The sequence below is a fragment of the Corvus kubaryi genome, unplaced genomic scaffold (genome assembly GCF_017639235.1).
Source record: "Corvus kubaryi isolate FWS band 111438036 unplaced genomic scaffold, C.kubaryi_AGA036_p1.0 71, whole genome shotgun sequence".
Classification (NCBI taxonomy): Eukaryota; Metazoa; Chordata; class Aves; order Passeriformes; family Corvidae; genus Corvus; species Corvus kubaryi.
Genome location: NW_024582059.1, coordinates 6718841 through 6734809, shown reverse-complemented (window position 1 = coordinate 6734809; position 15969 = coordinate 6718841). Strand labels below are relative to the sequence as shown.

The following is a 15969-nucleotide window of genomic DNA, read 5'->3' as shown; positions in this document are numbered from 1 at the left end:
CCTGGTTAGCTGCCATTTTGCACTCTCCATATGAGTACTTGTACTACTTGGGATGACCACAGCAGCTCTACTGTAAGTGTCAGGGTGCTGGTTTCATTCATAAAGCCACACTGCAAGAAAAAACAAGCATCAGAAGTATCACCTTTGCCAGGAGACCTGCTGCTTAACTGTATATGTATATAAAGATGCATCACATCCTGCAGGACACATGTTAGTCATTGGGAACACATACTGTAACTTACTATTCTATTTGGCACTTAATTCCTTTAAGAAGAGGGTAAGCAAACTTTTGTCAGGAAGAGTTGAGCTGCTGAACTCACAAGGGTCATTCCTCAGTCTCCCAAAGATCGGTTATGGAGCTGCCAGCACCTGTCCACATTCACCTGTGCTCAGGTTAACAGTGCTGGATCAATTCTCAGCCTGGCTAGCCTGGCTCACCTCTCCTCCTCTTTCTTCATCCAAACTGCAAATGTCCACTGCTCCCACAAGCCTTTGCAACTTTCACTGTTCTTTTTGTTTCCTCTGGTGTCCCTTAAGCAACAAACTTCTTTCTTTCTTGCATTCAGTAGGTTCCCTGCTGCTTTTGAGTTTTCTCTCGCATTTCTTGCCAAGCTCCTGTCCTTACTTGCTTTATTGACTTCACATCAGCCTCAGACAGGCTAGCATTAAAAATTGCAATATATTCCTTGAACTAGGTGGCAAACAGCTTTCAAGCCATAGCCTACAGAAGACCAGCATTTTCCTTAGGGTTTTCCCATCTTCAGAACCCTTATTTCAGTAGCAAAATCATACTCCTCCCTCTTATAACTACTTTGTGCTAAGAACAACACCCTATGGCCCCCAGCAAAGTGACCTATGTGTGAAGTTAGCTTTTCTTGGAGCAGGAGGCTGGGCTGGGTGACCTCTGCAGACGCCTTCTCAGCTCTATTATTCAATTGCTTAGGCTATAACCTCCTGGGAGGAAAGACTGTCTTAAACAGGATTCCATTCTTTTTAGAAAGAACACGTGAGCACCAAGTACTTGCAGCAATAAGCAGTGCATATTGTATGAATACACTGCATGTGTTCCAAGTGCTCTCTCTTTCACAGAGTGATTAGATACTTTCAGCAGAAGGAAAATTGAGTATATGTTCCTCAAGAGCCATCATTGGGCTTTCATGTGCTCTTATAAAAAGGTTGTTGTCCTTACCCTATCAAAGAAACCCAAAATATACTGGAGCCTTAGTCCGTACCATGAAAAGCTATGTGCAAATTTAAGAAACAGTAATACAATTATTTTGCTCTGGTGCACAGGGAAGCAGCACCAAACTGACGGCACAAACATATTTGCTCGTGGTACCAAGACTATGGGTGGGGTTAGAAATCACTTCACCAAATGGCTTTTGAAGCTGTCGTCGACAGTCTTTCATTAGGGCTTTTTAGACACCGCAAAGCTAAATTAGTCACACCTTTATTTGAACAGACTTTCCTCACCCACCTCTGCAAAATCACCCCATGCGCTCAGATTCTCAGCTCCATCATTAGCTGCCCGGCGTAGGGGGCGAGCGACGTTCACACAGAAAAGATGCAAAGATGCACTTCTCAGTAACAGCCTCCCCCAGCGACAGTGACAAGGCAAAGCTGCAAAATACAGACATGCGAGCCTTAAAAGCCTGACTTCATTTTGTTCCTCTATTCCCACACCTCACTGGAAGCTGGCAGCAAAAAGTCTCAGTTTGCAGATTTTGCAGACAGACGTTTGGGAAGGACTCACACTGGCAGAAAGAAGAAAGCGATGGAGCAAAACAGCCACTGGAATTGAGAAACGGAGAGAAAGCAGGATGAAGCAAATGGAAGAGTACAGAAAGCCTGCCACGTGAAAATAAGATAGAGGGATGAGTTATTAGCGGATGATGGAAAATTTAAGAGGAAGATGGAAGATTATAACAGAGGAAACAAAAGTGGGAGGAAGCAGTCATGGGACATATAGGGATAAATACAGCTGTAAAAGGGTGGGGAAAAAAATCAAAACCACATTTACACCCATTTTTCTTCCTAACAACAGGGATTAAAGATTTGCATAGGGAATATGTCTGAATCAGTTTAAAATGCTGCGTGAGAAACACCAGAAACCAAAATATGAGGTTAGCAACGTGTCCTGTTTTCAGCCCCAGAACTCAAGCGACTCCAGCAGCTCTCAGGCAATTGCTTTCTGCAGTGATTCAGTGGAGTCAGGCACAGGGGAGTTCTGGTTTCTCCTGGAGACTGTGGTTTAAACCTGGAGTTGCCAGAAACAGCAGACAGAAAGGGACCTGTGTGGGTTCTGAACACTTGTCTCCACTTGTGCTTATTTTCTGTTGTCACTTTTTTCCTTATGCACTTTTCCCTACAAAGCACACCAGTTACTGGGCTTGGGTAATTCCTAACACCAATGGAGCACATATCCACCTTAGATATATATTTAGTTTCTTCCCACAACTTGTGCTAGCTCACCTGAAAGATGTAAAATCTTACTCTTTTGAAGAAACTACCAAAAGTGCACATAGTCTATTAATCTGCTTCCCCAAACCTACAGAAAAGGACCACGAGGAGCAAGCACCAGGGAAGTGAAGGTGATAGTAGGTTTGCAGCCCTCAGCCCTGCTTTACTGCTCTCTTGAAGGTCACCTTTTTACTTCTAATGACAATGAAATGGAAGAGTAAAGGGAAGTAAAATTAATTGTAAATAAATATTTAGAAGTGGAATAAAATATTTTCTATCCAGCTCCTCTTGGGTGCCCAAATGAACATTGTCTGGGTTCAGTTGCTAGGGTTTGTTTTCAGAGCAAAGAGGAAACAATCACTGGGATGTGCTCTGGAGCTAAACAGTTCTTGCTTTTGTGCTTATTTTGCTGCTGGATCACTGCAGCCACTGAAAATATCGGCTGCCCCTGTGCAGCAGAGAGTTATTTGAAGCTAACAACTCTATTTATGAGTCAAAGTCCTATTGTTTAAAAAAGACAAAAACCAAAGTAGGTAGAGTTCCTATCTTTGCTCCACTTGACCCACAATGAAGCATCAAAGTTTCTCGCTTTTTTCCACCTCCTCTTCCCAACAAATAAGGATAGAATAGGACGAACAAGGAGCTACTGTTCAGACCTGATCAAAAGCAGAAGAGGCACATCTCTGTTCAAAGGGAGTCTGTCTGCTTCAGATGGTGTGAACGGTCTCAGAAACTCAGAAACTCGTGTAACTCTCTCCCCTCCATGCCGACAAGGCCACCCTTGCTGAGCATTTGCTCAGCCACTGCCAACCTCACCCTAAACACCACCACTAAGGTCAACATGCTCATATCCCCAGTGCTTCAATGCTGAAAGTAAGGACGTCAACAGCTGGAGATTGAGGATTTTTGTTTTCTCTTTTTTTTTTTTTTTTTTTTTTTTTTAAGCAGAGCGAGTTGCCAGCCAAGGCAACCATTGCCTATCCTGCAACCTCAGCCTTCAGACTGAAAAGGCATGGGAACCAGTTACACGGCAGGGAACAACCACTGGCTAGAAACAATTTTCTCTGAGTGCAAGTAGTTGATGCTGGTGGTGCCAATCACACACCTTGCAACAAGTACCTTCGCATGTCCCTCGCCTCAGTGTCACTTTCTTTTAGAGTTGCACAGATGCCAGTTTTAATAGCATACAAGATTTCCAGAAGGCATCTTTCAACCAGGAGAACATGACAGAGTTTTTAATATCAGCTTACAAGTAATAAAAAAGTAACGTATTTTTGGCTATTTAGATAGTGACGTGGCTAAAACAAACTCCTTTGTTTCCAGCAGCTGTTAACAATACCTGTAGGGAGCTGTTCCCAAGGCAGTTATCTCTGGCACTGGCCACAGTAGGATGTAAACAGCATGTATCAAGTTAATGGAAAACATTGTGCAGCCAAATCTGAAAGAAGCAGTGTTTAGCTGGGCCTCTCTCACCGGGATTACGTTCTCACACGCAGCAGCGGGCAGGCCTTGCCGGCAGCCGGGGCTCTGGGCAGCGCTGGCGGAACAGCAGGGCCAGAGGCACCGAGCCCAGGAGGATGTGCAGCGACAGCCCCGGGGTGGGAGCTCAGGGTCAGCGCCCAGGGAACGCCTCCAGCACGGAGCTGGCTCAGGAAGGGTTAGGCTGGAGCCAGCATGTGGCTCTCTGCATCCATCCACACAGACGGACCCTAAGATTGGAAAGATACTGATGGGTTATTTTGAATGACATAGTCCGGGCTTGTACACTGTGGGAGGTGTGATGGGAACCCTTTCTGTCTTTCTTGATAATTTAATGAGCTGTTGTAATGAGGGATGCACTGAGCCCCTCATTTGTATGCAGTTCCCACATGAGATGTGAATATTAAATTCCTCCAAGTATGAATCAGTACCTCTTACTCCCACAGCTTCCCTCTATCTCTCTAATCTTCACCAGCTCCACAGCTCCAGATTCCCCTCACGGTCCCCTGGGCTCCCCCACTTCACTGCCACCTCAGTAGTGACCAGAGGAGATTGATGCACCCTGGTCACAGTCAGAAGCATCAGCCATTCAGTAGAACAAAGCTGGAGAAAAGGCATCTGTTCTTTCTTGAAAGCCAACTGCAACCAGGTGAGTGCTATGCCCTACTAGCCTTCGGGAAAATTGTATGACATGGGAAATTTAACCTACAGGGCATTGCTGTCTCTGACACCTGGTAGTTTAAATAATGAATTGGTAATTATAAACCCTTTTGACATAAAAATGAAATTTAAAAAGCATAAAATTTTGAGACACACCTTTTGATGGTGAAGGGCTTTCCCATGTAGATTCCACCAGCAGCCATCACTCAGCACTGGCAGACAGCAGGTGCTTGCCACTCCAAATGGGGAGAGACACTCACCAAACTAGAAAAGTCAGGGGCTAAACAAGTTTGCAAAAAGCAGCAATTCCAGTCCAGAAATCATTTCCATAGCAGAGAGGAGGAAGTGCTCCCTGAGGACAAGGAGGCTGGCTGGATTTCGCTTTTTTTCTGCTGAATAGATGTTCTTTTGTATGCAGTAAAGAAGGAAAAATAATGGGAGAATGGGACAAAATTGAAAAATTCACAATTGCAGTGCAAAAGTCACCACCCGCTCCTGCAAAACAGGCTGTTCTGTATTTCCACAGTCCTGGGAGTTGTAGACCAGAATTTCTCAATAAAGTGTGCTAAGCTCAAAGGCATGAAGATAGCGACAGATCCAGACTTGTTAGTGCCATGAACATTTGTCTTGGCCACAACATCCAGTGTGTACACAAAGTGCTGCGTCTACCATCTAATGCCTTCCGTGTTATACCCAAACCCATGCCGAAAGTCTCACCCCAAAAATGTTCAGAAACTGAAGTTCAATTGCACATCTTAGTATAAAAACAAACCACAGTTTCTGCTGTGAAGTCCTTCCCACAGTCACCCACCCAGACTCAGTTGCTTGAGATCTTCAGGACCAAAGCCAAGAGTGTAACAGGAAGGAGAAAGTACAAACCTCATACCCAGTAAATGGGAACTTTATTAAACTACTGAGTTACTCCGAAATGTATAAATGTTCCATTAAATACAGTCAGTTTTCTTTTACACGGGTTTATAGAAATTTATTTACATGTTCCAAACACATTTAAATTATTTTTCAAGCTTGCTACCAATAGAATTTGTTGGTTTCTTAAAAAAAAAAAAAGGAAAAAAGTCAATCATCTGCTCTTGCAGATGTGCATACAGCCACACAGGTACAAAAAAGAAGGGAGATGCTTTTGTATCTAACCCACAAGGGAGGCAGTATCCGAAAAGCTTATCCAAAAAGCAGAATATTTGCCCTTGCAGAAAAGCGGGCTCTATAAATTCTCCCTGTGGGACAGACTCAAACAAGAGGCCCTATGCAATACTTTTTGGTGTTTGGGTATGATGTCTGCATCAAGATTGGCTGGTATGTGGGAGGAGCTAAAGGCCCCTTGCCAGATTCAAACTTAGCTGTTCCTGATACCAGCCCATGAGACGCATGTGAGCTCATTCTCACTGAATTACACTCTCCCAGCACGAAGGGATAGAGCAGACAAACAGATCTATCACTAGTATGTCAACGCCACTTGTCCGAAGAGAATTTCCCTTTCAAAAAAATTTTATTCTTAAATGAGGCTTCATTTGTAAATGAACAAAAGGCAACTCTTTAAATAAAATGCTTAGGAGAACAGCACTTTCCCCACCTAAATATATTTCTCTTGGGAAGATGCACAGCATGCTGAGTTTTCCCTCATTCTCTGTATCTTAAGTCTGGCAGAAGTTAAAATTCATATCTGCAGGGGAAAAGGGGTGTTTTTACTTTGCAAAAAGCTTATCAAATGCTAGTTTAATTCCTTTAAAGTCTTTAAACATTAAAAACCACATTTGAAGCAACCAAAAAACTCTACAAAAACATTGTCATGCGTAAGCTCTGTGTTTCATGCTAAATATTCTTGTTGACAAGGAGAGGGAGTGGAGGAGGAGGAGGAGGCAGGGAAACTAATGGCTCAATCAGAGCCATTGCAACATTCAAGTAGTTTGGTAGTATACAAACCAGTGGAAACATGGAATGGTAAGAAAGTGCTCAGCACTGCATTGCAGCCTTCTAGAGCTGAACTGCAAACATCCTGATATGTATCATAAATATATGGCACTTCTGTATGACCAAAAGCTGGCAAGTTTGCTCGTGATCAAAACAAGTCAGGAGTAGTCGTCATGCCAATGGCCCTTCCAACAGGCACAGCCTCCAGCTGTGCTATCCTATGCAGCACCGGCCATATCTACTTGTGCATGCAAGACAATGCTGCCACATTCTTGGAGAACAAGCCTCCTGCCCAGCAGAAAGCCTTCCCCAGACACACATTCATAAAACATGCTATAAATTCTTCAGGGAGGTTAAAGACAGCCGCAAACAGCAAATGTCTTGTTTTACAATTTTTTGGCCAGCAGTTCCCAGTCTGTCCAATTGCCAGCAATGGACTTTGCAACAGGCAAAAAGAGCTCCCAAATCCAAGGAATTCCAATGAAAGCAACGGAAAGCACAATCACCTAAGTTCATTTCAGTACTGTTCCACAGGATTCATTTTGACATCAAATAAGAAACCAACAAGCACAAAGGCTTGAGTCCTAGGAAGAATCTTATGTACACAAAAAAACTGGCCTTTATCCATGTTTTTTGTCACAAAGTGTTTCATCTTGTAGTTAAAACTTCTTAAAACTTTTCAGCTTTTGGTGACCTTTTTTATCACAAATGCAAAGATTTGCTGTTCTGCTCACATTCCATCACAGTAGCTTTAAATACATTCAGATTAATAAAAAAGGATTTAGACCAGAACACAACTACTTGCCCCCTTTCCAACAGTGTGCTGTACTTCAATGAGCACATGATGCCATGTATTGGCAAGGTTACTGTTTTAAGGAATTTCACTACACAGACATCCAGTGGTTGGACAAGTGTTCACATTCCAAGGTTAAAAAACCCCTCTCCCTTATTTCAATAATGGCTTTAGTATTTTACCAATTGTGGTTCGGTTTGCATCCTTCAGTTTAAGAGATGCCTTTTCCACTGTTCCCTGTTCCTTTGGTGCAGGCTCTGCTTTCGTGCTGACAGCTTCTCCCTGCAGGATGCTCCTTCCAACCACTCTGGCACTACTTGCTCTCTTTAAGGTACTCACACTATTCTCCTTTGGATTTGGATCATCAGAGGTTGCTGCTGGCTTCACTTTAGGCAGCCTCTGGGACACAGACCTGGTAATGGGTGGAGGTCTGGATGAACTGGATAGATCCACTTTTGCACGCTTTGAAGAAGAGGCCACTGTATTCCTCGCAAAGTTTGGGACCGCGGGTGGTGCTTTGGGAATACTGACTGTGGCAACCTTGGTGTCCTCTGCAGGGGTCTGGGGTTTTACACTGGAGCGACACATCTTTGTTTCATCTGTCTTTGATTTGACATTACTTCTAATGGGTTTAGAGCTTGGCTTCTTGAGAGCGACTCTGTCCCTCTCAAAGTGAGCACTGCTTGAGGTGACAGTGCCCCTTCGTAACTTTGGCTCTTCCACTGACATGCTGTGCCTGTAGGGACTTCTTGGCAGCGTGTCTGTTGTGCCTCGGACAGAGCTGCGGTGAGACAGCCGACTTTCCACTGTACTGCTTTCACGAAGGGCTGGCTTGGGTTCTGGCTTTTTCACGCTGCTTGGTGCCCTGTTTGACCGAGAAATAGGCACCACTTTCCTCATACTTTCGTTCTCAGAGGCATTCAAAGTTCTGACAGGTCTGGAAGGAGCTGTGTGGCTAGGCCGAGTGCCACTGGGTTTTGTGGAGCTTTGAGATCGATCTTTTAGAGAGTTTGTCTTTGGTCCTGCTAGATCTTTATTTTTTATGGGTTTTTCTTTAGGAGGGGTGTGCTCGCTATCGGCATCATCCTTATCATTTGCAGAAGCAGAAAGTGGCAGCTCCTTGTCACAGGTGGAATTCAGATTTGAGAAGAATGACCTAGCCTTGTGTTGAGCATCATTGCCAGAAGAGCATGCTTTGCCAGCCTCACTTCTTATTTCATTGCCTGCCGATTTAAAATCATTTCCCTCTTCAGAGTCCAATGTCAAAGAACAATCAGTCGTGGTATCTGACATGTAGCACACTGGCCCATCTTCCCTGCTTCCTGAAACACTTGTATCCATAGACATAGGGCTGCTGCTGCTGGGCTCTAAAGCTTCATTCTTGCAACCCACTGCCTTGGCTTGATGGTTGCGGGCCTCTCTGGAACTTCTGGAAGCTGGAGGCAGCTCATCATCGGCAGTGCTCAGGGAATGAAAGCTGAGATCATCCAGAGTCTCCAGGTCTGTTCCACCAGCATCCTCTAAATATGTTAAAGGTGCATTCTCTGCACGCTTTGCTCCTTGAATATCAAACTTACATAACCCTTTAACAAGTTCATGCTCCTCAATTGCAAGGGCCAGAGCATTTATATCTGTGGACTCCTCGCAGGACACGTTGGAAGTGTGCACGTTGTAGTCGGTGCTCCTCTGTGAGTAATGGGCACCAGGACCAGCCGAGCCACAGAGGTGACTGGGCTGAGCTGGAGGCACCTGCCCTGAGCCACCATTTTTCACTTCCATTTCAGACTGTTGGTGTAAGTGCAAGGTATTTAAGTTGAGATCTCTTGTTTCTTTGGATTCCGTCCAGGCTACGTTTGGTCTTGCTTGTCGGGTGTTTGCACGGGGAAGGCTGTTAAACTTGTTTGGATCCTCGTCTTTTGAGATTTCCAGGAAACTCTGCAACTCCCTGTCTGCAGTCATCCCCAAAGAAAGTCGAGAACGTCTGGAATTTGTGTTTCTGTACAAAGGGCTTTGAGGCCTCTGCTGCAAGAAGGGAAGAAATTCTCCAAGTCCGTTTTTAGCCAACATCTCTACATCATTTTCACTGCTGCTCCGCCCAAAGCTCCCAAGCTCTCCAGCTGCCCAGGATCGACGCTTCTCCTCCAGCTCTTTTCGCCTTTGCAGACTATGAAGTTCCTGGATCTCTCGTTCCCTATTTTCCTGAAGGAGGAAAATCACAAATATATGTCTCAGAGGACAGTGTCCTATGCATGAGAACAAGACACATTCCTTTCTCTCTCCCTTTGTTTCTTCCCATCTAAGTTAGCTCCTACTGCTATCACCCACTCCCAACCTCCAACACATACACACACATGAAATCACCGTGGCAACCACAGCCTGCAACCATTAACCCTATGGAGAGCAGCTCCCTGCATAACTAATGGTGACGAAACATCCAGCCAGTCAGCGTAGGCAAAAGAAATGCACCAGACCTTGCAAAGACCAACAACATGACCCATCAAACCCAAGCAGATGTCACATCTTAGAATCACAGAAAATACTGAGTTGGAAGGGACCCACAGGGATCACTGAATTTAACCCCTGGCCCTGCACAGCACCATCCCCAAGAGTCACACCATGTGCCTGAGAGCATTGTCCAAATGCTTCTTGAACTCTGTCAGCCTTGGTGCTGTGACCGCTTCCCTGGGGAGCCTCTTCCAGTGCCCGACCACTCTTTGGTTGAGCCAAAGAGTTCCGGATGCAAGATGGAGAACATCAAACCCCCACTAGGTGTAAAGGTGGTGGTCTTATCAGGTGAGTAAACCTCTACCTAATCATTATATTAATATTTTAAGACAAACTTGTCTGACCAGCGCACGGCCAACGTGGTTCTTCCAACCTACCTTACTACAACTGCAATTGTTCCTCAGCAAGTGCAATTTCTACACAGTGCTACTTTCCTCTAACATTACAGATTGAAAATTTTGCAAAAAGGCATTGCTTAATTGCATATGAAAGCAAACAGAAAAGTTAATACAACGCATGAGATTTAGATATCAAGTGACACCACTCAAGGACCATTACTCAATGTCTCGCTCAAATTTTGGATCTCATAATCACTGTTGGTTTCAAAAACTGGCAACTGTTGTACAGCGATTGCCCAGGGTAGGATGGAGATTTTGGCAGCTAAACTGAGGGATTTTGGTTCAGGAAGCCATAGAAGAGGTAGTTTGAATTTGAAAGACAACACAGTAAATGCCTTTTTAATAAAACAATTAGCAGTGATTTACTGTGAATATCAGCATTTCAACTGTTACCTCTAGGCTTCAGATTTAATCTAACTGTACCTTTGGTTGAACTTTCTGCATTACTTTCTGAAATGAAGAACCTGGCTTGCTGCAGCCAGTACAGCTGTAGCAAAAGAAAGGGGGAGGCTAGTCTTGACAGAGGATTCAAAAATTGCACGATTTTCCAGCATGTTGTTAAATCTGTTCTGATCAATGACACACTGTTCAAAAAAAATCACACCTATATTTGTCTAAAGCTCTGTGTAGTTTGATCATCCTGTTGTTGTGACAACAGAAGAGCTGCACAGCTAGAAGAAGTCACCTGAAAGCTTTCAGTAAACAAAAGCCTAATGCTTTGTGATGAATGGATTAATCTACACCTCTTAAAGTGGATTTGAGACTACACTGGGCTCTGAAAGATAAGATGCATTAGAGACCTAAGAAACCTGAACATCTAAGAAAGGAAAAACTTGCATTTCAGGAAAAATGTTTGGCAGGAGCTTTCTTTCACAGGTATGGGATTACAGAATGAATTTAAATATCAACTTTAAATATCTCCTTGTGAAGAGAAATGGTTAAAAAAATTGCAGATATTATTACCATATTCCATATTAGAAAAAGAACATTTTAACCTCACCTAGGACATGTTTTAGGAAATTTTATTCAAAGGAAAAATCTACTTTATGCACACAGTTAAGCATGTCAAAAAATTGCAAAAAATGTTTAAACATTTGAAATATGTACACATGGCCACTGTGGTATAAGCCATCTTTTTAGACTGTTGGATGTGCTGTCTACCCATGACATTCTTTTGTCAGAACTGCCATTTCTATTCCCAATTCTTCTGCCAATTTTGTAGGAACAACGGTCAATCCACAGTTAGCAAGCAAATCTTCTCAAAATTTGCAAGCAAGAGTCTAATTTGTAATTTTTTAGAGTGTAGCTGCTTACTACAGAGAGAGGACCTCAAAAGTCATAGCTGTCCAACAACCACTTGTAATATGTGACTATGAATGAAATCCTCAACCCCAAATATTTGAACGTATATGGATGAAGTCACCTCTTGCTTAACTGACTGCAATAGCTATCACCATTTGGTTTTATACATTTGTGCAACGTTCACATAACTATGTGCTGTCTTGGGTGGTAAAGGTTAGGTAAGCTAATGGTACAACAGACACATTAGCTGAACATCCAGTCAGCTCACTACAAATCAAGACTGTTCTCTTCTTTCTGAACTAAAGCTTTTATCCAAAGTGCTGCCAAATGCAGATTGCATAAGGGCGTGGATCCAATTAATGCATGCCATTTGTAAAGACCTAAGAAATATCTGTAACAATAGACAGACTTTGCTGAACCAAAACTGTAACCAATGCCAATACTGACTCCTCCATCTTAGTACAGTTCCTGAATTATTTAGGACCAATTCAGGGTACTTGGTGAATGAATGCTCACACTGGAGATAAGGTATCTTGCCTGCCATAGGCCTGTTCCACTTCTTAAGTTTTCACCCACAAAAATAATTTGGAAGGACAAAGCAGAATACACAGCCCTTACTTTACTTGGTAAAGTGCCTCTAGTCATGTAAAGGAAGGCAGTGGAAAGCCCGAGCTAGTGTGGATTCAGGCTAGTAAGTACATCCAAGGAATGGCGTGCCACACCTCAAGGCCTTTCCAGTGATCCAACACTACCAGTCCAAGGCCTGAACAGCGAGCAATAGTCAGGAAGTCTGTGCAATGTCTCACAGCTCAGCTTAGCAGTCACAAGCCTTCCTCACCGAAAGAGGAGGAAGGGGCCCACTTACAAGCAGGCAAATGAACAAACCTGATGTATCATCCCAGTGGTCTCGCCTGCCTGAAACAGAAGATGCAGAGCAGCAGAGCTGCTCACAGTGGCCATTTCCCACCTGGCTTCTGGCAAGGAATGCTTACAGGAGTGCAGTTTTCTGTAGCCATTTGAGCAAATAGATCAAATACTATCAGATAAAAAATGCCCCTTAAGCAGAAAAACCAACTTAATTCACACGAGCCAATATCCATTTCAAAAGAGTGAGAATCTCATTCAATGCTCTTACCTTAACAGCCGTGTTGAATCTTACGCAGAAGTCCCTAAATATCTGGAAACATTCATCCAACTTCATAGTTTCTTTGTCTTCACAGAAAAAGTCAATGAGAGCATTTCCCTCCTTTTGCAATTCTCGTTTCTGGTGTTCAAGCTCCTTTAGATGCCTTACAGCAAACTGTAGCAAAAACCATACACACATGAACCAGACAGAAAAATTAAAGTCCCAACAGGTCATGTATATATTAGGAACTTACGAAATTCATGTTCCAACCCAGAAATTGTTACAGAGCCCAGGAAATTAACATTTTGAAGGAGAGCTCCTACTAACAAAAGAAAACATGCCATTTCAGCAAACTGAGTAAACAAGGTCAAGAAAAATGGACTGATCAAAATGTCCATTCTAGTGACTAGGACAGAAACCAGGAAAAAGTTCAAAAGCTCTTGAACAAACTTACAGCTTTAATTTTTAGATGAGTAAAACCAAAGACTCTACTAGAACATTGACAGACCACCTGGGAGATCCTTAAAAGCTCCTCAAAAGCTCCTCATTCCTTATTTTCCCAGTTCCTCTTCAACCTTCAACTAAGCATAAAGGATTAATTGCTCCTCCTCACTTTTCCAAGAACACATGTGACCTGATTCCTGGATACACATCACAAAATCAATTCCTTCCTAAGGGGACCCTAGACCACAATAAAAAAGGTTTTCATGCTTGAAAGGTAAGGAACTGCTGGAAATATGTGTATTTTAAGACACCCAGAAAATATTCCCATAAAGGAGCATTTTGAATCGTAAGTGTAGAGCAATACAGACAGGATGGGAGTAGTTTAGTGGAAGAAGATTCAAGAGGAAGAGAATAAGGCTGTGATTAGACTTTGAGCAGCACAGCTACTTGAAACACTTTGATCAGGTGCCCCTGCCTCCTCTATCTGCATCACCAGCTGTCCAGTTCCATTCTTGCACAACCCCACGTCTGATACCACCTGTAGCTCAAAGTAACCTGATGAGAAAAGTTAATTTTTCACACAAATCTAGTCTCTAATTCATGGTTGCCTAAATATTTTTCATAATGTATCACTGGGGTGGGAGAATGCAGCTGGAGGCACCTGTGACCACTTAATCCAACCCTGCTTTCAGGAATTACTTGGAAAATTATACCACTAGGATAGGAACAAATACGACTTGCTAGTCTTAAGAAAAAAAAGAAAAAAGAGGAAAAAGAAAAAAGCCCACAATAAAACCTGAAGATAAACTGGACAACTGATAAAAGCATACATTAAAAATTAGTTCCTCCACATATTTCACTAATTATTTCACAAGGGTGAAATAATCAAAGCTGAGTTCTATATCAGCTTGGTTATCACCTGTAATTTAGAAACAAAAACTGGAAGTGTTTATGTAAGGTATGCATTTGTAAAATTTTTTTTTTCCCCAACATTTCTTTTGGAATGTGGCCTAAACAAGATTGTCATGTTACACAGAGCAAGCTATTAAATTTTAAAAAATTCCAAACATGTTAAAACATAACATTAAAGAGTCTGGGTGCAATGGATAAAAGCCAACAATTCAGAGTGAATGAGGACAGGTATCTCAATCTTAACCTGCCCCTTTCTTCATCAGCTTTTTATCTCCTGAAAAACTACAGGGACTATTAACTACATTTGCAAGTTGAAAATCAGGGTGGGTTAAGTTCCAGATCAACACCTGCCTCCTTTTAATAATTACCTATAGTGTGAAACAGAAAAAAATCATTTAATTGAAGTATAATATGTATCTCTCCAGGCATCACCACGTACTCAGAAAATCGCAAGAACTCTGCTTCCAAGGTAAGTGCTATATGCATCCAGACCTGTAAAGTCTCTGCAGTACCTAATAAAAAAAAAATAAAAAAGGAGAACCCACACAGAAATAATGGTGTGTCTCTGAATAAGAGACTCTGTGCTAAGGGTAAATTAGTAGAGAAAACAGTCCCCTAACCTTCCAGCTTCTAACAATATCTCTTCAGTCACCCAGCAATCAAGATTCATATGCACAGCACAGCCTCAGCTAAAACTGATGTGCTCCAGAATAATGTAACATGCAGACACTATTCTTTGGGCAGCTGCAAAGTACAAAACCAGAGACCACTCCAAATTGTCTTACATTTTAACTACTGATCTTCATCAGTAATTTCGCACGCACTAAATGTGCTTGCCTAACAAGCCTTGGGCAATGTACACTCAATATCCCTCCCTGTAAAAACACAGTCCTTCCAACACTCTTACTCGACAAACAGCATGAGGCTGGAACACCTTTGTACAACTGACAGGGCAGGCATATAAAAACAATGCTTCTGTTTATTAACAGGTCCACACAAATTACATTCAGCTGAGGAATGCTGCTGTATTCAGGCGACAGTAACACATTAAACACGGATATCCTACAAACCTGGAGAAAGCTTTCCATCTGGTGAAAGAGTTTTGGGTCTCGTCGGAGGCTGTCTTTAACAGATCTTGTCTTGACAGACAGTGAGTGGAGCTCTGCTTCTACATTGTCAATGGATAACCTAAAAACAGCATATACAGAGAATCTTTATCAAAGGAGAAGGAGTGGCCCACAGGTTAGCCACAACATGCTGCAAAATCGGATGCTTTACATGAGGTGCAAACGGGCTATCAAACAAGACCTGCCTGTTCAGGAAATCTTTCCACAGTAGACACTGAAAGTTAGGAGAGAGATAAGCACATTTCTCCTTATTTGCAACCTGAAAAGATTCCCATGGGGTGTGGTTTCATGATTAGCTCCAGCCAGTCCTACCCACCCTACTCACCTAACCTTAGAAAGGTTAATGCTGCCCTGCCTTTGACTAGGTGTTCCTTTTCTCTCCTGGTGCCTGTCCTAGCACTCCTTTTTGAGATGGCCAGCCATTTCTGTGAACTGAAAATTAACCTAGGAAAAGGAAAAAGCCAATTTGCTTCCAGATGGAGCCTTTGCTTGGTCCAACTGATTACATGACTGAGTGCAGGAGCTACCACAAAAAGGGGGCCACAAGAGACTGTCAGCCAGGAGTACCAATTTTGGCGGTAGCATTTGGCATCACGAAATTGCATGTTACACTCTTCTAAGCAGTCACAGCAATCCAACCTACACAGTCTCAACCCAGCAGTTACAATATTTCATCCTTCTACCACATACCAGCAGCAGAGCTGCTGCTGTGAAAAGGGAACTCAGAAATTGAAGATCACAGGAAAGAGCTCTGATCTGGTGTAATCTAAGTGTTCTCCTGGGAGGCCCACATTCCACACAACAGGAGTTCCCACCTAAATGTCCCAGTCACTT

The 15969-nt window shown here is 42.9% G+C and overlaps 1 protein-coding gene across 1 annotated transcript in view; it reads right to left on the bottom strand.

Annotated features, from left to right (window-relative positions):
• Positions 1-5482: 5482 nt before the first annotated feature.
• Positions 5483-15969, bottom strand: part of FHDC1 (FH2 domain containing 1) — a 36992-nt gene continuing 26505 nt past the window's right edge. Inside the window, exons 10-12 of the mRNA XM_042050013.1 lie at positions 15079-15196; positions 12662-12826; positions 5483-9520 (exon numbers count right to left, since the gene is read on the bottom strand). Coding sequence (XP_041905947.1) covers positions 7475-9520; positions 12662-12826; positions 15079-15196 — 2329 coding nt within the window. The 3' untranslated portion in view covers positions 5483-7474. The remainder of the gene's footprint in view (positions 9521-12661; positions 12827-15078; positions 15197-15969) is intronic.